The sequence below is a fragment of the Oncorhynchus keta genome, chromosome 35, assembly GCF_023373465.1.
Source record: "Oncorhynchus keta strain PuntledgeMale-10-30-2019 chromosome 35, Oket_V2, whole genome shotgun sequence".
Lineage (NCBI taxonomy): Eukaryota > Metazoa > Chordata > Actinopteri > Salmoniformes > Salmonidae > Oncorhynchus > Oncorhynchus keta.
Window position 1 is genome coordinate 23,287,821 of NC_068455.1, and position 20,255 is coordinate 23,308,075.

Consider the following 20,255-nt stretch of genomic DNA (forward strand, 5'->3'; position numbering starts at 1 on the left):
CAAACAAGGGGGTGAAAAACAAAAACAACCACCAGACCACCACACAGCCAAGCTCAGAGTGAGAAGCACAGTAGCATGTTGGAGTAGAGCCACTGTAGTATGTATTTTAGTACCTGTAGTTTGGCTGTCTGTTTGTGCAGGAAGGTGTTGTGCTGCTGCAGTGCTACAGCCTGCCCTTGTAGGGCCACATTCTGGGCATTCAGCTGGCTGTTCTGGTTGTCTAGCTGTCTCAGCTGATCTTTCAGTAGGTGCTTCTCTGTCTGCAAGGTTGCTTTCTGAAAGGAAAGAGGGAAGTGGGTAAGATTATACATGGACAAGACACCGAGTGTACAAAATGTTAAGAACGCCTTTCTAATATCGAGTTGCAGCCCCCCGAGGCTGTTCCCCCTCAGAACAGCCTCAATTCGTCGGGGTATGTACTCTATAAGGTGTCGAAAGCGTTCTACAGGGACGCTGGCACAAGTTGACGCCAATGTTTCCCACAGTTGTGTCACATTGGCTTGATGTCCTTTGGGTGGTGGACCATTCTTAATACACATGTGAAACGGTTGAGCGTGAAAAACCCAGCAGCGTTGCAGTTCTTGACACAAACCGGGGAGCCTGGCACCTACTACCATACCGTGTTTAAAAGCACTTTTTTAAAATTTTGTCTTGCCCACACAATCCATGTCTTAATTGTTACAAGGCTTAAAAATCCTCCCTTAACCGGTCTCTTGGTCAGTCATGGAAAGAGCAGAGATGCTTATTGTTTTGTACACTCAGTGTATACCATTTGTATAACAGTTTGCCACATGCTTATGCCAGTATGTTTAAGACTGTACTTGTTGTTTAGCTACTCATGTTCTAAGCATTCACAGCCATTATTGAGGAATCCTCATCAGAATCTCAATCAAACATTCAAACCTTGCCTTTAATTGAATCCTATCCTTAATCATCCATTCTGTCCCTAAAAAAAGAACACCACTCACGTTCTTCTCTATGTCGATGAGGCGATCCTTGAATTTGAGGAGCTCTGCGGTGGCCTCTCTCGTCACTGTCTCCCACTTCTCCTGACCCTGGCTGTGGCCCTGGACCTGACCCTGAACTGCAGCCTGTAGTGTGGAGCTGTGTGAGTGGGTCTCCTCCTCCTGCCTCTGTCTCAGAGCCTCCAGAGTCTTCTTCAACTGATCACCACAGACAGCACAGAGGTCAACCGTGTGGGGGGAAAAAACATTGTAAGTGAACAAGTTACAGTGGGGCAAAAAAGTATTTAGTCAGCCACCAATAGTGCAAGTTCTCCTACTTAAAAAGATGAGAGAGGCCTGTGATTTTCATCATAGGTACACTTCAACTATGACAGACAAAATTAGGAGAAAAAAAATCCAGAAAATCACATTGTAGGATTTTTAATTAATTTATTTACAAATTATGGTGAAAAATAAGTATTTGGTCAATAACAAAAGTTTATCTCAATACTTTGTTATATACCCTGTTGGCAATGACAGAGGTCAAACATTTCTGTAAGTCTTCACAAGGTTTTCACATACTGTTGCTGGTATTTTGGCCCATTCCTCCATGCAGATCTCCTCTAGAGCAGTGATGTTTTGGGGCTGTTGCTGGGCAACACAGACTTTCAACTCCCTCCAAAGATTTTCAATGGGGTTGAGATCTGGAGACTGGCTAGGCCACTTCAGGACCTTGAAATGCTTCTTACGAAGCCACTCCTTCATTGCCCGGGCGGTGTGTTTGGGATCATTGTCATGCTGAAAGACCCAGCCACGTTTCATCTTCAATGCTTTGCTGGTGGAAGGAGGTTTTCACTCAAAATCTCACGATACATGGCCCCATTCATTCTTTCCTTTACACGGTCGTCCTGGTCCCTTTGCAGAAAAACAACCCCAAAGCGTGATGTTTCCACCCCCATGCTTCACAGTAGGTATGGTGTTCTTTGGATGCAACTCAGCATTCTTTGTCCTCCAAACACGACGTGTTTTTACCAAAAAGTTATATTTTGGTTTCATCTGACCATATGACATTCTCCCAATCTTCTTCTGGATCATCCAAATGCTCTCTAGAAAACTTCAGACGGGCCTGGACATGTACTGGCCTAAGCAGGGGGACACATCTGGCACTGCAGGATTTGAGTCCCTGGCGGTGTAGTGTGTTACTGATGGTAGGCTTTGTTACTTTGGTCCCAGCTCTCTGCAGGTCATTCACTAGGTCCCCCTGTGTGGTTCTGGGATTTTTGCTCACCGTTCTTGTGATCATTTTGACCCCACGGGGTGAGATCTTGCGTGGAGCCCCAGATCGAGGGAGATTATCAGTGGTCTTGTATGTCTTCCATTTCCTAATAATTGCTCCCACAGTTGATTTCTTCAAACCAAGCTGCTTACCTATTGCAGATTCAGTCTTCTCAGCCTGGTGCAGGTCTACAATTTTGTTTCTGGTGTCCTTTGACAGCTCTTTGGTCTTGGCCATAGTGGAGTTTGGAGTGTGACTGTTTGAGGTTGTGGACAGGTGTCTTTTATACTGATAACAAGTTCAAACAGGTGCCATTAATACAGGTAATGAGTGGAGGACAGAGGAGTCTCTTAAAGATGAAGTTACAGGTCTATGAGAGCCAGAAATCTTGCTTGTTTGTAGGTGACCAAATACTTATTTACCACCATAATTTGCAAATAAATTCATTAAAATATTTTTTTCCTGATTTTGTCTGTCATAGTTGAAGTGTACCTATGATGAAAATTACAGGCCTCTCTCATCTTTTTAAGTTGGAGAACTTGCACAATTGGTGGCTGACTAAATACTTTTTTGCCCCACTGTACATAAGAGAGTAGAAGTAAGAGTGAAAGTGTGTGTGTGTGTGTGTGTGTGTGTGTGTGTGTGTATGTGTGTGTGTCCAATTTGTAAGTCGCTCTGGATAAGAGCGTCTGCTAAATGACTTAAATGTAAAATGTAAATGTGTGTGCAAGAGTATGATTAGTAGAGAATGTGTGTGCTTCAAATATGTAGGTGCGTGTGTTTCTGTGTGAATGAAAGAGGTGTATAGGTACGTACGGTGCTGAGTTCAGTGCGCAGCTGCTGATTAAGACTACTAGACTCCTCCAGTCGAGACTCCAGACCATGAATTTTCTCCTCCCGGATCTCCAGAGTCTTCTTCAGCGTTGACTCAATCTTACTCTCCAAGATCTTGTACTTACTGTGACAGGCATACAGTATGTCTAAATGTCATATCAAGTCCAATAGACAGTCCCAGACACAAATTACTTCATTCATTAAAATTAATCAGGAATGTGGTGCTTTTATTTAGGTGCCATGATCAAACAATGGAAATTCCTGCAGAACGATGCAAATTAACATACATACATACACTAATGACGCTGAATGTACCATTTATTTGAGCTTATTTCTTCTAATATCAAGAGTGAGACTATGTGTGGCAGATAAATCCTTTACTTAGAAAAGACTAGATGAATACTATGGGATATTGAATTTGTGACAAAGGTTTGCTTGCTGAGGTCATGTTTAAAAGTTTTACAACCATATGACTTTCATCCGTACTAGCATTGGGCTAAGACAAATATGAGGGGAAAAAAACTGGAAAACCCTTGCCAAGAGGTGGAACACAATATCACCATGAGCGTGCAGTGCACACATGAGATTACTAAGCGGTGTTAGAATGTAACTCAGGGTAGTGAATTTATTTGAGGTTAACTGATTAGTGGCAGCTTTGGTTTCATTGAGCACAAATAGCTGGAGAAGGAATGTCTTTGCTTTGTAATCCAACTCCTCTGGCTAACACTCGCTTGGGTCTCTAACTCTCTACCTCTTAACACATCCTCAGATACTCTTAAGAAAAACCCTCAAGAAGATGCCCTACTTTGGGGTAATACAAGTCTTTTAAAAAGTGTCTTATTTCGTAGTTCAGGAGTGTACAGTACAGCTATTCCCACAGTGCTGTCCTGCTGTGCTCGCCTCATCCGACCTGGGGTTCAAATAGTATTAATTTTCTGTCAAATATTTTAGCTGCGCTTGATTGAACTTGTCTGGTACAATTGAACCAATGGAATAGTCCTAAAAGTATAAAACCTCACCCATCTGGCATTCTAGGCAGGCTCAAACAAACACTCCAATTATTTGAAGAAAAAAAAGAACATTACTTGAACACAGGTCTGGTGCTCACTGTGACTTGACTGTATGCTACCTCACCCGGCAGGACTAGATTCTCTGTTTTCCAGGGAAAATTGAACTGCTGCAAGCCACACAGGAATGGAAAACATCTTTCCCCTGTAATTTTGCCATTCCCCAAACAGTCTTAGAAACTGGTTATAATAGAACACTGTACACGTGCCCCTGTAGTTATTCTGACCACCTTTAGAAAGGAGTATTCAGGGACGCGCGCGCACACACACACACACACACACACACACACACACACACACACACACACACACACACACACACACACACACGCACGCACGCACGCACACACACACCGGTAGAAAGAGAACCAAAATACAATATGGAGAAATAAAGCCGGAGATAAATAGAGATTAAACACTTTCAACACATTTTTGAACATAAACCCGGACTCACCCACTATACCTGGCACAGGAAGTAAGTAGGTAGGAAGGTTGGGCAGCAACCACTAAAGCAAATAACACTGGCTTAACATGAAAAGCCCCTTTTCTTTGAGCTTTACAAAACCCAACATGACCCTTGTTCCTCATCCAAAGTGGACATTGGGAACACATATTTTCACAAGGGGCCAAGAAGCATTTCAGCACACACACACGTGCAATAAATTACAAAAATACCTACTACAAAATACTCAAAAACACTAATTTCCCATGTAAAAAAATATTACAAAATGGCTGCAGTTTTATGAGGGTAGTATATTGAGGCCTACACGTGGTTATGTGTCTGAGACAATGGTAGTGTGGTGGCATACTGGGACAGTGTAGATGTAAAGAATTTGGTAGTATGACACCAGTCGAGGCTCACATCCATGGTGCTTGCCTACGAAGCAGCAAGGGGAACTGCCCCTCCCTACCTTCAGGCTATGCTCAAACCCTACATCCCAACTCGAGCACGTTCTGCTGCCAGTGGTCTCTTGCCCCCCAAAAAAAATACATGTCTTTCCCCTTCGTAACTTCGCTAAGGAAATCTTTTTTTTTTTTTTAACTTACAGTCGCAACAGTAAGTCGCTTTGGATAAGTGTGTCTGCTAAATTACTAAAATGTAAAATGATGCATTCTGGTATATCAGTGGAGGCTCCTCTGAGGAGGAAGGGGAGGACCATCCTCAGCGAATTTCATAAAAATAGTTAAAAAAAAAAAATCCTTTTTAGATAAAACTATAATAAATATAAACACACCACCAAAACATGGATTAAAACACTATTTTGCAATGAAGGTCTAGGTCTAAAGTAGCTTCAACAGCGCTCTGTAGGGTAGTACCATGGTGTAGCCGGAGAACAGCTACCTTCCGTCCTCCTCTGGGTATATTGACTTCAATACAAAACCTAAGAGGTTCATGGTTCTCAACCCCTTCCATAGACTAACACAGTAATTATGACACCTTCCAGATGAGGTCCTCCAACCTATCATAGCTTTTGCAGCATGAACTGACATGTTGTCCACCCAATCAAAGGATCAGAGAATAAACCTTGTACTGAAAGCATAAGCTACAGCTAGCTAGCACTGCAGTGAACAAAATGTGGTGAGTAATTGACTCAGCGAAAGACAATAGTTAAACAGTTTTGAACAAATCAATTTCTTCCAAAATAAAGAAGAAGCAAGAAAGTAATTTTTCATGTTCAGTTTCACTTACTTAGCTAGCAAATGCAGCTCGCTAGTTTATCCTACTCAAACACCCTGCTCAAATAGAATTAGCTAGCTGTCTATGACTAAACGACAACACTGGAACTCTTCCAAGTCAAGGAATGCTTTTGGTTTGACTAATTTATTGCCACCAGGGCCCACTGGTGTAAGTACTAAACTGCTTACTGACTATACACTAACGTTACTGCATGATTGTAGCTATGTTGACTATGACATGACTTTAGCTAATATGGTGACAACGATGTAGGCTGTGTGTAGCGGTTATGATATGGTTTGGTTTGGAAAGTTTTTTTGCCTGGTCACATACAGCTGGATGTGTTGTGCATTGAAGTCCACAAGTGAAGGGAAAAGGTGAGAGGAGGAGAGCGTACAGATGCAAGAAGGAGTGCGTATAGATGCGAGAAGCGGATCCTCTGTTCAAACCACCACCCAGGACAATGGAGCTAATTCCAGTAGGCGATCCAAAACAACGACACCGCAGAAGGGGAAGAAAAAGCGGCCACCTGGCCAGGCTCCGTAGACGTGCACATCGCACACCGCTCCCGAGTATACTACCAGCCAATGTCCAGTCTCTTGACAACCAGGTAGACAAAATCTAAGCAAGGGTTGCCTTCCAGAGAGACATCAGAGATGATAACATTCTGTTTCACAGGATATGTTGTCAGAATCAGTTCAGCCACCAGGCTTCTCCATGCATCATGCCGACACAGATGAACCCCTCTCTGGGAAGAGGAAGTGTGTAAATATGAATGCATTACACAACCCATGATGTAATAACAACCTACAGGAACTCAAGTCCTTCTGCTCACCCGATCTAGTATTCCTTATAATCAAGTGCCGGTCATTTTACGTACCAAGAGAATTCTTGTCAATTATAGTCACAGCTGTGTACATTCCCCCTCAAGCAGACACCAAGATGGCCATCAAGGAACTTCACTGGACTATATGCAAACTGGAAACCATACATCCTGAGGCTGCATTTATTGTAGCCGGGGATTTTAACAAAGCAAATTTGAGAACATTTCTATCTAAATTCTTCAAGCATATTGATTGCCCTACGTGCAACACCCTCAACCACTGCTATTCCAACTTCCCTGATGAATACAAAGCCCTCCCCCGCCCTCCTTTCGGAAATCCGACCATGACGCCATCTTGCTCCTTATGTCTTATAGGCAAAAACTTAAACAGGATGTACAGTGAGGGAAAAAAGTATTTGATCCCCTGCTTATAAATTGATTTGCATTTTAATGAGGGAAATAAGTATTTGATCCCTCTGCAAAACATGACATAGTACTTGGTGGCAAAACCCTTGTTGGCAATCAGGGATCAGACGTTTCTTGTAGTTGGCCACCAGGTTTGCACACATCTCAGGAGGGATTTTGTCCCACTGCTCTTTGCAGATCTTCTCCAAGTCATAAAGGTTTCGAGGCTGACGTTTGGCAACTCAAACCTTCAGCTCCCTCCACAGATATTCTATGGGATTAAGGTCTGGAGACTGGCTAGGCCACTCCAGGACCTTAATGTGCTTCTTCTTGAGCCACTCCTGGATATCAACCACCCGAGCCACTGCCTGTTCACACCACTACTTTCCAGAAGGCAAGGTCAGTACAGGTGCATCAAAGCTGGGACTGAGAGACTGAAAAACATCTTCTGTCACAAGGCCATCAGAATGTTAAACAGCGGTCACTAACTCAGAGAGGCTGCTGCCTACATTGAGACCCAATCACTGGCCACTAACTAAAAACTAGTCACTTTATACAATGCGCTCTAAATAATGCCACTTTAATAATGTTTACATATCTTAGAGTATATACAGTTGAAGTCGGAAGTTTACATACACCTCAGGCAAATACAATTAAACTCAGTTCTTCACAATTCCTGTAATTTAATCCTAGTACAAATTCCCTGTGTTAGATCAGTTTGGATCACCACTTTATTTTAATAATGTGAAATGTCAGAATAATAGTAGAGATAATTATTTATTTCAGCTTTTATTTATTTCATCACATTCCCAGTGGGTCAGAGGTTTACATACACTCAATTAGTATTTGGTAGCATTGTCTTTAAATTGTTTAACTTGGGTCAAACGTTGCGGGTAGCCTTCCACAACCTTCAAATCAAATCAAATCAAATCAAATTTTATTTGTCACATACACATGGTTAGCAGATGTTAAATGCGAGTGTAGCGAAATGCTTGTGCTTCTAGTTCCGACAATGCAGTGATAACCAACAAGTAATCTAACTAACAATTCCAAAACTACTGTCTTATACACAGTGTAAGGGGATAAGGAACATGTACATAAGGATATATGAATGAGTGATGGTACAGAGCAGCATACAGTAGATGGTATCGAGTACAGTATATACATATGAGATGAGTGTGTAGACAAAGTAAACAAAGTGGCATAGTTAAAGTGGCTAGTGATACATGTGTTACATAAGGATGCAGTCGATGATGTAGAGTACAGTATATACATATGCATATGAGATGGATAATGTAGGGTAAGTAACATTATATAAGGTAGCATTATTGTTTAAAGTGGCTAGTGATATATTTACATAATTCCCATCAATTCCCATTATTAAAATGGCTGGAGTTGGGTCAGTGACAATGACAGTGTGTTGGCAGCAGCCACTCAATGTTAGTGGTGGCTGTTTAACAGTCTGATGGCCTTGAGATAGAAGCTGTTTTTCAGTCTCTCGGTCCCAGCTTTGATGCACCTGTACTGACCTCGCCTTCTGGATGATAAGCGGGGTGAACAGGCAGTGGTTCGGGTGGTTGATGTCCTTGATGATCTTTATGGCCTTCCTGTAACAACGGGTGGTGTAGGTGTCCTGGAGGGCAGGTAGTTTGCCCCCGGTGATGCGTTGTGCAGTCCTCACTACCCTCTGGAGAGCCTTACGGTTGAGGGCGGAGCAGTTGCCGTACCAGGCGGTGATACAGCCCGCCAGGATGCTCTCGATTGTGCATCTGTAGAAGTTTGTGAGTGCTTTTGGTGACAAGCCGAATTTCTTCAGCCTCCTGAGGTTGAATAGGCGCTGCTGCGCCTTCTTCACGACGCTGTCAGTGTGAGTGGACCAATTCAGTTTGTCTGTGATGTGTATGCCGAGGAACTTAAAACTAGCTACCCTCTCCACTACTGTTCCATCGATGTGGATAGGGGGTGTTCCCTCTGCTGTTTCCTGAAGTCCACAATCATCTCCTTAGTTTAGTTGACATTGAGTGTGAGGTTATTTTCCTGACACCACACTCCGAGGGCCCTCACCTCCTCCCTGTAGGCCGTCTCGTCGTTGTTGGTAATCAAGCCTACCACTGTTGTGTCGTCCGCAAACTTGATGATTGAGTTGGAGGCGTGCGTGGCCACGCAGTCGTGGGTGAACAGGGAGTACAGGAGAGGGCTCAGAACGCACCCTTGTGGGGCCCCCGTGTTGAGGATCAGCGGGGAGGAGATGTTGTTGCCTACCCTCACCACCTGGGGGCGGCCCGTCAGGAAGTCCAGTACCCAGTTGCACAGGGCGGGGTCGAGACCCAGGGTCTCGAGCTTGATGACGAGCTTGGAGGGTACTATGGTGTTGAATGCCGAGCTGTAGTCGATGAACAGCATTCTCACATAGGTATTCCTCTTGTCCAGGTGGGTTAGGGCAGTGTGCAGTGTGGTTGAGATTGCATCGTCTGTGGACCTATTTGGGCGGTAAGCAAATTGGAGTGGGTCTAGGGTGTCAGGTAGGGTGGAAATGATATGGTCCTTGACTAGTCTCTCAAAGCACTTCATGATGACGGAAGTGAGTGCTACGGGGCGGTAGTCGTTTAGCTCAGTTACCTTAGCTTTCTTGGGAACAGGAACAATGGTGGCCCTCTTGAAGCATGTGGGAACAGCAGACTGGTATAGGGATTGATTGAATATGTCCGTAAACACACCGGCCAGCTGGTCTGCGCATGCTCTGAGGGCGCGGCTGGGGATGCCGTCTGGGCCTGCAGCCTTGCGAGGGTTAACACGTTTAAATGTCGTTCCCACAATAACACGTTAACACGTGTTAACACGTTAAAAGGGTTAACACGTTAAAACCTTCCCACAATAAGTTTGGTGAATTTTGGCCCATTCCTCCTGACAGAGCTGGTGTAACTAAGTCAGGTTTGTAAGGCCTCTTTGCTCGCACAATCTTTTTCAGTTCTGCCAACAAATTTTCTATAGGATTGAGGTCAGGGCTTTGTGATGGCCACACCAATACCTTTACTTTTTTGTTGTTAAGCTATTTTGCCACAACTTTGGAAGTATGCTTGTGGTCATTGTCTATTTGGAAGACCCATTTGAGACTAAGCTTTAACTTCCTGACTTATGTCTTGAGATGTTGCTTCAATATATCCACATCATTTCCTCATCTCTTAATGCCATCTATTTTGTGAATAGCACCAGTCTCTCCTGCAGCAAAGCACCCCAACAACATGATGCTGCGGAAGCTTCTAAAGCCATGACATCATTTTCTGGAATTTCCAAGCTGTTTAAAGGCCCAGTAAACTTAGTGTATGTAAACTTCTGACCCACTGGAATTGTGATACAATGAATAAGTGAAATAATCTGTCTGTAACCAATTGTTGAAAATATGACTTGTGTCATGCACAAAGTAGATGTCCTAACCGCCTTGCCAAAACTATAGTTTGTTAACAAGAAATGTGTGGAGTGGTTGAAAAACAAGTTTTCATGACTCCAACCTAAGTGTATGTAAACTTCCGACTTCAACTGTACATGTGATATGACTCATTTATTTTATACCATCTATTGCACGTTGCCTTTGATGCTCGGCCATCGCTCATCCATATACTTACATGTACATATTCTCATTCACCCCTTTAGATTTGTGTGTAGTTGTTAGGTTATTACTGCATTGTTGGAACTAGAAGCGCAAGCATTGCTACACTCGCATTAACATCTGCTAACCATGTGTATGTGACAAATAAAATTATATTTGAATACAACTTGACTGCTATGAAAGTTTACTGTGTTTACGCGTGATCAGGGGTGTAATTCTTTCTGCAGATTCTGTTGAAAAACGTTTCTTAACACGGAAGCAAATGGAACAAAACAGGGGTAAACATACCTGAATTTGTCTAATAGAAACTCTTGTTTGCAACTGTTGGACTAATAATTACACTCTATATAGACTAGATGCAGGCAAGAATGCGCATGGCGGTATTGAATATCACCGTCTGTCCCATGTGTCGCTGTCTGTCACCTCAAATTTGTTTCTCGATCTGTGTGCACCTACGTTGTAAGCTTTCATTCATAGGCTAGGTTGTAGCAACCTCATGATGGGCATAGGGAAAATGTGAGCATCATGAACCTCTCTGTTACATAGAACTGGTTGAATGGAATATGAATGACAGTCATCCAATATGTTGTAATAGAAATAAGACTATGCTCATGAAAAAATCATCTTCGTCTTCCCTGATCTTAAACGACACTGACCGCCACTGTGGTAGATATATTGTAGAAAATCTGGTAGTGTGATGCATGCTGGTAGTGTAAAGCTACTTACTTCTCTTCACAGCTGTTCTCCCCCTGCAGTAGTTTCTCTCTGTTGAGGCCAATCTTCTCCAGCTCGTGGCTCAGTATCTCCAACTCGTTCCACTGCTGCTGCACCTTCAGCTTCTCATTCACCAGGTCCTGGACAGGACACACAATAAAACCCTGACTCTATTGACCTGTCTACCAAACAGTCAGACACACTGAGACATCTGACTGGCGATAGGTACTTAGCAACTCTGCCCAGTGTCGGCAGTTACCTTGTCGTTGTTCATATAGAAGAGTTTGACCTCAGATTTGCTTAGTTTAATACTCCAGGCCACAATGTGGCACTAGCTCGTTTGGCTTACGCCTGCTACAGCTGATGTTAAGTTAACTATCAACCTACGCTAATTTTGTTGCTAGCCAGCTAGAATTTGTAGTAAGCCCTTGTAGCAAAATTAGAATTAAATCACAATGATTGGTTTTTGACTGAAGTAGCTGCCTGTTAGCTGCCGAGAGTCGGTGGAATAGCTAGCCAGCGATGTTGTGCTAAATGGCAATGCTAACATTAGCTAGAAAGCAGACTGACACTGGCAGTATGGGGAATAGTGAATTAAATGATTTCTTCATCTTGCTAACAGTAGATAGCTAGCTTGGTAGAGCATTTAGTGTTGTGTGCATTGTGCTGCACCAAACACTCCATTCATTTCATATGAAGTGTGTGGGACTGCTTAGCTCAGTTAGCAAGCTAACTAATGAGCAGGTGCTTATTATCAAACTAAACCTTACAAAAAAATACTTCATGCACAAAACTCCTTTGCTAGATGTAAAAGATGTAAAGACTCTCTAGATAAAATATTTTATTATGCAGCTTTATTGTTGTAGTTACAATTCTGATGAAAAGGTGGCGGAGTACACCTGGGCTTTACTGCAGCTTCAAAACTGCTATCTTTTTATTTTTGTTAGGCTTCCCTCGGTGGAATTTTGTGCTCTCTGATTGGCTCAAAGTCAAGTTCTCGGCCACTGACGAGCATTGTGATTCTACAAGTAGAAACGGCAGGTTTTCACCGTCATTATAGGGTGTTGTGTGTAGATTGATGAGTATTATGATTTATATTTTTTACACATTTTAGAATAAGGCTGTAACATAACAAAATGTGGAAAAAGGGAAGGGGTCTGAATAGTTTCCGAATGGACTGTATATGCCTCAGCCTACTAATTATAAAAATGTAAAATAGGCCCTTTTATATAAAAAGTAAATATACCCTAGACTATAATTGTGACTTAGTAGGCTGCATGTCCTTCACCCAGCTTCATGGTTTGAACAATATGCATAATTCCAGTCCAATATAATACAATAAATTACGGTAATAAAGTCCCACAAAAAGATTAGCCTACTGGAGCTAGTTACGTCTATGGGTGTTTATGTTTTCTGTCGTGCGTAATGTGCCGTAAACTATACACTGAGTGTACAAAACATTAAGAACACCTGCTCTTTCCATGACAAACTGACGAGGTGAATCCAGGTCAAAGCTATGATCCCTTACTGATGTAACTTATTAAATTCGCTTGGGCTCATAAAATGTCCTTAATGTATGGCACATCAGGCTCAGGTAGTATATTTATATGCTTTAGAATGACATTTCTTGTTAGGGTGGTAAATACCGGAATACACTCGGAAAAAAGGGATTTATTCTTGGGATGTAACATTTGTAAATGTATGGTACACCTAGCACTTATTGTACATTATTGTACATTATCTATTGTACATGATCCATTATCTATTATTACCTATTGTACATTATCCTTCAACCTCTTCCCCATACATACCTCTCGGAGTGTGGCCAGGGTCCTCTTGTCGATGGTGGCCTGTTTCTGCAGCTCCTTGTTCTGAATCGCCAGCTCTTTGACCATCCCAGCCACCTCCTTTAACCTTTCCAGCTCCTTCTCCTTAGTGATGCCCTCCTTCTCTAATGAGGCCAGCTTTAGAGCACTCTCCTCCAGCACCTCTTCCTTCACTTCCAGCTGCTGCCATAAACGTTGCGCCTCCTTCTCCAGCTGCTTCCTCTCCTTAAAATCAATTCAGTTCAATTTAGTTGAATTACATTTGTATTATCTCATCAAGGAAGTTCATTGTGCAGCCAGGAGGGCGTAATACTACACAACTACAGTATACATGTAGCATACAAACACAGACGTACCTTCTCTGACTGGCCCAGCTCCTGTTCCAGCCCCCTCTTCTCCTTCTCCACCACCTCCAGGCATTTCCCCGCCAGGCGCACCTCTTCCAGCTCCCGTCTCAGAACCCCGGTCTCAGTCTCCGCCTGCCTCAGCTCCTTCACCAGCCCCTGGATCTTAGTGGAACTGTTCTCCAGGCTCTGCTGTAACCTCTGGTTTTCCTGGCCCAGGCTGCCGATGCTCAGCTCCAGCCGCTCCGCCCTCTTCCTCTGGGACAGCAGCTCCTCCACAGAGCGGGTCAGATCCTCCCTCTCCCTCTCCAGCTCCCTGTTCTCCTGCTGGAGCTGGGCCAGGCGAACGGCAGCTGGCCGGAGGGACTCCACGGTGCGGCGGAGCTCCAGGTTCTCCTCGTCCAAGAGGCAGTGGTCATTCTCCAGCGTGGCCAGGCGCAGGCTCACGTTCTGGGTTGTATCCACCTGCTTCTTCAGCCTCCGGTTGTCCTGCTCCAGGCTGGTGTTGTCTCTCTCCAGGGCCTCAGCCCGGTCACATGTGATCTTCAGGGAGGCCACCTACGTTTACATTTACAGTTCAGGCATTGCAACGATCGTGACATGTAGTCATTTTAATTACCTAAGTTGAATGCACTGATTGCAACTCACAATTACTGCAAGTAAAACATAAATAAATAGCTGCAAACATTGGCGAAACAAGTGCAAGTGCAAGACCTCCCTCACCTCCCTCTGCAGCTGCTCCTTGCTCCTCTCCAGATGTGTTGTCTCCCTCTCCAGCTCCTCCCCCCTCTCCCTCAGTGTCTCCAGCTCCTTGGTGGCCTGCTTGCTCTGGGCTTCTAGCCGGGCCAGCTTGGTTCCGGTGTTGGTGATGGTCTGGTGGAGGACGCGGTTCTCTGTCTCCACCTCCCTGAATCGGGCCTCGCTGTCAACCTGGGCGTGCTGACGCAGGGAACTCACCGCCTGACTCAGGTGCTCCTTCTCCTGCTCCAGCTCTGAGATCTGGGGAACACACATAAAGACAGTCAGGTGGCAAAATGAGGACACAAGAGGGACCACTGAGGACAACATGCCACAGACAGTTAGGACCCGGAAGTTTTCCTCCGGGCCATGAAATGGTGCATTTAGCATGTGTAATGGTAGAAGTACACTTTGCGCCTGTCTGTTCTTGTCTGCCTGTAGTCTCTCCAGAGTCTTCTCCAGTTTCTGCTCGTCTTTGAGCAGGTCTTCTTCCAGACACTCCATGTCCTGGGTGGTCTGCTTCTCCTGGTCCAGCAGGGTCTGCATAAGCTCCAGCTATAGAAGACACAAAATGGATGACAATCATGATAGAAACCACAGACAAAATAGATTCAATTCATCAATCAACATCAAAGATGTCATAAATATGAAAGCTCAATATGTCAGAAGTATGTGTAAGAGATATGTACATTGAAAACATCCAGTGCTGGGACAGTGACATATACTATGAATAGAGAAAGATAGCACTCAGTATATGCTGCTCTGCTCCCACCCTCATTCAGTTAACTGCACCACAATACATACTGCAATGCATTCTGCTGACTCTCTATATAGGGCATGTGGGACCAGCATAGTATGCCACAACACAGACTGCCATTCTATAAAGCATGTGGGACCAGCATAAAGTAGCATCTGTCAAATCAGTGTGTACAGTACCTTTTTGCTGAGGCCCTGGTTCTCTCTCTCCAACTCCATGGTGTTTAGCTGGTCCTTCTCCAGACTTAGTGAAGCCTCTCTGAGCTCCTGGATGGTGCTCTGCAGACCCTGGTTCACCTTCTCCAGCTTCAGCAGACGGCTCGACGCAGACTCGTTCAGCTCAAACACAAACGACTTGTGCACTGCACGGGGGGGAGAGGGGTGTTTGTTCAGTTCTCTTTGTGAATACATTTTATCCTATTTAAAAAAAACTGTCTGGCATCTTGTATTTGGAGATGTTCTGTGCATGTGATCATGGTATACAGTTTGTTGACAGAAGAGTGAGCAATGCTTTGTGATTCATTTAAAACTGAGGCAGATGCAGAGTAATTTTATCACCAAAATATATTTAGTCATTTTATCACCAAAATATATTTAGTCATTTTATCACCAACATATATTAATATATGGGCTTTCTTTTCAGCCCTTTTTCATCCAAAAATGCCATCAACAGCTAACGGAAAAGGATTAATATGGGCTCTCTGCAGCATGTGTGTGGCCCCTTACTGTCGTTGTCGTCGTTGTTTTTGGCCAGCTGCTCCAGTTCCCAGCCCAGGTGGGCAGACTCGTTCATGCTCTGTTTCTGAGAGATCTCCAGCAGCATGTTCTCCTCTATCAACCCCTCCAGGTGCTTCTTATCTATGTCTCGGTCCTGAGAGGGACAGCAGAGTGGGCCAGACACACACATATCCTTTTCACACTATTATGCCAACCCTGACCATATTTTGTTAGTGTTCAAATATTTTCTTGTTTCATTTTCAATTCCAGAATAGGTCCAACAATTACGGTGGATGTGTAACTCAGTATTGTCGAAAGGGCAAAGACACACACAGACCGCGTGATCCAGTCAATGATAGACACCAGGTTCAATTTTCTCACCATCTCCACGTCGTGTAGTTTGGAGCGTAGCTGCAGGTTCTCCTTCTCCAGCTCATGTAGTTTGTCACAACGCCTCCTGGAGGCTGCCAGCTGCTCCTCCAGCAGGGTTTTGGTTTCCATCAGAGTGGCGTTATCTTCTCTCAGCTCCTGTAGACACATTTAATACAGACAGACACAATGAGATGGAAACAGAGGGACATATGCAGCGTGTTTTAGGAGATCGGCCTGAGCAATATGCTGTGCAGATTTGCTCATTTTGATCACATAATGAGTAGTTAATTGGGGATGCAAAGTGATTCGTAGATCAGTGATTCCACTGCAATGGAGCCGATCTCAAACAAGCACACAGTAAGATGGAGTGTGTGAAATATAATGAGTCAGAGACTGAGATGGAGACAGAGGGACATAGTGATTCAGAGGCCTGCCACTGACAGCTGTGGAGACCCATGCCTGGACAAACCCATAAAACCCTGGGCCTGGTCATTCTGCTGATCAGGAGGTGCCATTGTTCCCCTGTGAAAGAGACAGCAGGGGTTCTAGTCAATGTTGTAGTCAATGTAGTGGAAATAATTTACCCCGAGACATGAAAGATGTGCTGCTAAGGTTTATGGGTCCTAATATGCACCACCAATCACCTCATCCTGTACTCAGTGTGTCTAATGTGTCTTGACAGATGAGATAGGCTAAACATGTGGATGTGTGTTGATAATGACAAAAATATGTGTTGTCCCTTTCAAACAAAAGGTGCATGAACAGTGGAGCATGTTGAAGATATGATACTTTTATTATTAAACCCAACTCATTTTGGCAAATTCCTTCACCAGGTTCTTTTCCTTAAATGTACAGTATTATTTGATTTCAGGTGTCATTAAATTGATGGTGAGTCACAACATTTATTCAATGAAATTGAATGATCAGTGTGAATCACCTCGACTCGTGTCTTGTAGAAGTGGACGTCGTGTAGCCTCTCCTTGCAGCGGCTCAACTCTGTGTCCAGTCTGTCCACCTTGGCTGCCTTCTCCCTCAGAGCGTCCACTTCATCCCTGTACGCACGCACCGACCTCGCCTCTGCAAGTAACTGCATGTTCTGCACAAGTCACAAACACACACAATGGAGCTGGTCTCCGAATGGCACACACACAACACTATGGACTAGATGTGATCGGCAGCGAGGTTATGACAAAACTAGTTATGAAATCTTTCTATTTTAGAATTTACTGGTCTCATGGGAATATCTTAAAATGGTACTGTCTTTGATAATGTGACATCAGAATGTTCACAGGAGACATTTTTAGCCGAAGACAGTATAAATATGACATGCTTTCTAGCATGTAATTTGTGGTCAAGATTTGAAATGTCTGGGAACCATTTTTCCTGACTGGAAAAAGAGGGTAAAGTTGGGTCTCAGAGCATGTTTGTGAGCAAGAGAAACCGGGGGAGAGAGTAAGAGGGAAAGAAACGGGGAGAGCATGAGAAGAAGATAAACAGGCAAAGAGAGTGAGGAGAAGAAAGAGGGGGAGTGTGAGGGGGACACAGGGAGGCCAAAGTGAAAGAGGAAATCTGCACCTCCTGCTTGATTTTCTGCATCTCTAGATCCAGCCTCTCCACCTCATGTTTGTTATCCATCAGCTGCTCAGTCTTCTCCTCCCTGGGAGAGACACAGCATACATTAGGTTGGCAAATCAATTTGTTCAGACAAATCTACATTGTAATTAAAGAGGGCTTATAGTAAAACTTAAGCTAAAATCTTGGAAAATAATTTGTCTAAATAAAACAAATATGTTAAATGCCAAAATATCCCAAAATCTAGCCTCTAGCATGTAACTCTAGCCTGTCATGGTAGAGATTTCCTTCTCCTGACTCACAGTTCCTGTCGCGAGCGTCTCAGTTTGGCTTTAGTGTCAGCCAGCTCCACAGCCAGATGCTGCCGGTCCTCTTTGGACAGCCGGCAGATAGGTCCGCCCAGGCCCAGGTCGGTCCTCTCAGGGTTGGGGTAACCCAGGTGGTTAGAGGGCTGCTGGGACTGGAGGTAGTCCCTCTCCTGGGTCAGCTCCACGATCGCCTGGAGGAGGGTGGAGAAGAACTCTGTCAGCCTATTGGCTGTGTGTAAATAGAACACAAATCAAGTCTGAATGACATACATATATATATTCATTAGGTACATATAAATGTACAGCTGCATCATTAGCCTAGTGGTTAGAGTGTTGGCCTAGCAACCGAAAGGTTGCAAGTTCATATCCCGGACCTGACAAGGTACAAATCTGTCGTTCTGCCCCTGAACAGGCAGTTAACCCACTGTTCCTAGGCTGTCATTGAAAATAAGAATTTGTTCTTAACTGACTTGCCTAGTTATATATATATTTTTTAAACTTTTAAAGGTATTGTGAGTAATACAGTTGATTTAAAAGTCGTAATTGGGTGTGTTTCAGACCGTCTTCAATACCAACCTCTGCACATTCATCTCTTTCATCTATGAGTTTGCGGAGGTGCAGGGCCATGTTTCTGGACAGGGGGTCCAGCTCCTCAGTGGGCATATCTGGCAGCTCCAGCCACTGCAAGTCCAACACATTCTCCTGGTTTTGGGTCACCTGAAGGGGTAGACAGACAATATCACTACACAGCGCTCTCTTGTATTTCTTTGGCTGTACAGTGTAACATAACAATATTGCCTAAATAAATATATTACTGTAGCCCTATGAATGAGACTTGAATGTGTCAGTATATGAAGACGCGCATACATAAATGTGAGAAAATATTCACTATAAAAAAAAGTGGACTGACATGCATGAACATCTGTGTCTAAATGTCAATGGGACACTGTTGGAGAGTATGCCTAGGATTAATACCTTTATGTGTACTTTACTAGATATATTTGACAGCGACCGTGCACATAAATCAATATTTCTGTAAATGTGCAAGATGCCTAATTTTTATCTGTATTTTCAAGCGTACAGTGGGGCAAAAAAGTATTTAGTCAGCCACCAATTGTGCAGGTTCTCCCACGTAAAAGATGAGAGAGGCCTGTAATTTTCATCATAGGTACACTTCAACTATGACAGACAAAATGAGAGAAAAAATCCAGAACATCACATTGTAGGATTTTTAATCAATTTATTTGGAAATTATGATGGTAAATAAGTATTTGGCCACCTACAAACAAGCAAGATTTCTGGCTCTCTCATAGACCTGTAACTTCATCTTTAAGAGACTCCTCTGTCCTCCACTCATTACCTGTATTAATGGCACCTGTTTGAACTTGTTATCAGTATAAAAGACACCTGTCCACAACCTCAAACAGTCACACTCCAAACTCCACTATGGCCAAGACCAAAGAGCTGTCAAAGGACACCAGAAACAAAATTGTAGACCTGCACCAGGCTGGGAAGACTGAATCTGCAATAGGTAAGCTTGGTTTGAAGAAATCAACTGTGGGAGCAATTATTAGGAAATGGAAGACATACAAGACAACTGATAATCTCCCTCGATCTGGGGTTCCACGCAAGATCTCACCCTGTGGGGTCAAAATGATCACAAGAACGGTGAGCAAAAATCCCAGAACCACACAGGGGGACCTAGTGAATGACCTGCAGAGAGCTGGGACCAAAGTAACAAAGCCTACCATTAGTAACACACTATTCCGCCAGGGACTCAAATCCTGCAGTGCCAGACGTGTCCCCCTGCTTAACCCAGTACATGTCCATTCCCGTCTGAAGTTTGCTAGAGAGCATTTGGATGATCCAGAAGAAGATTGGGAGAATGCCATATGGTCAGATGAAACCAAAATATAACTTTTTGGTAAAAACTCAACTCCTCGTGTTTGGAGGACAAAGAATGCTGAGTTGCATCCAAAGAACACCATACCTACTGTGAAGCATGGGGGTGGAAACATCATGCTTTGGGGCTGTTTTTCTGCAAAGGGACCAGGACGACTGATCCGTGTAAAGGAAAGAATGAATGGGGCCATGTATCGTGAGATTTTGAGTGAAAACCTCCTTTCATCAGCAAGGGCATTGAAGATGAAACGTGGCTGGGTCTTTCAGCATGACAATGATCCCAGACACACCGCCCGGGCAATGAAGGAGTGGCTTCGTAAGAAGCATTTCCTGGAGTGGCCTAGCCAGTCTCCAGATCTCAACCCCATAGAAAAT

The 20,255-nt window shown here is 43.8% G+C and overlaps 1 protein-coding gene across 1 annotated transcript in view; it reads right to left on the reverse strand.

Moving 5' to 3' along the window:
• The window catches only part of LOC118368151 (protein Daple-like), a 112,182-nt gene that overhangs the window by 26,536 nt on the left and 65,391 nt on the right, over window positions 1-20,255 (reverse strand). Inside the window, exons 7-21 of the mRNA XM_052495661.1 lie at window positions 18,555-18,695; window positions 17,973-18,169; window positions 17,674-17,755; window positions 17,036-17,194; window positions 16,108-16,254; window positions 15,736-15,880; window positions 15,190-15,371; window positions 14,662-14,808; window positions 14,239-14,514; window positions 13,528-14,073; window positions 13,157-13,396; window positions 11,358-11,485; window positions 3,037-3,178; window positions 969-1,163; window positions 114-275 (exon numbers count right to left, since the gene is read on the reverse strand). Coding sequence (XP_052351621.1) covers window positions 114-275; window positions 969-1,163; window positions 3,037-3,178; window positions 11,358-11,485; window positions 13,157-13,396; window positions 13,528-14,073; window positions 14,239-14,514; window positions 14,662-14,808; window positions 15,190-15,371; window positions 15,736-15,880; window positions 16,108-16,254; window positions 17,036-17,194; window positions 17,674-17,755; window positions 17,973-18,169; window positions 18,555-18,695 — 2,889 coding nt within the window. The remainder of the gene's footprint in view (window positions 1-113; window positions 276-968; window positions 1,164-3,036; window positions 3,179-11,357; window positions 11,486-13,156; window positions 13,397-13,527; window positions 14,074-14,238; window positions 14,515-14,661; window positions 14,809-15,189; window positions 15,372-15,735; window positions 15,881-16,107; window positions 16,255-17,035; window positions 17,195-17,673; window positions 17,756-17,972; window positions 18,170-18,554; window positions 18,696-20,255) is intronic.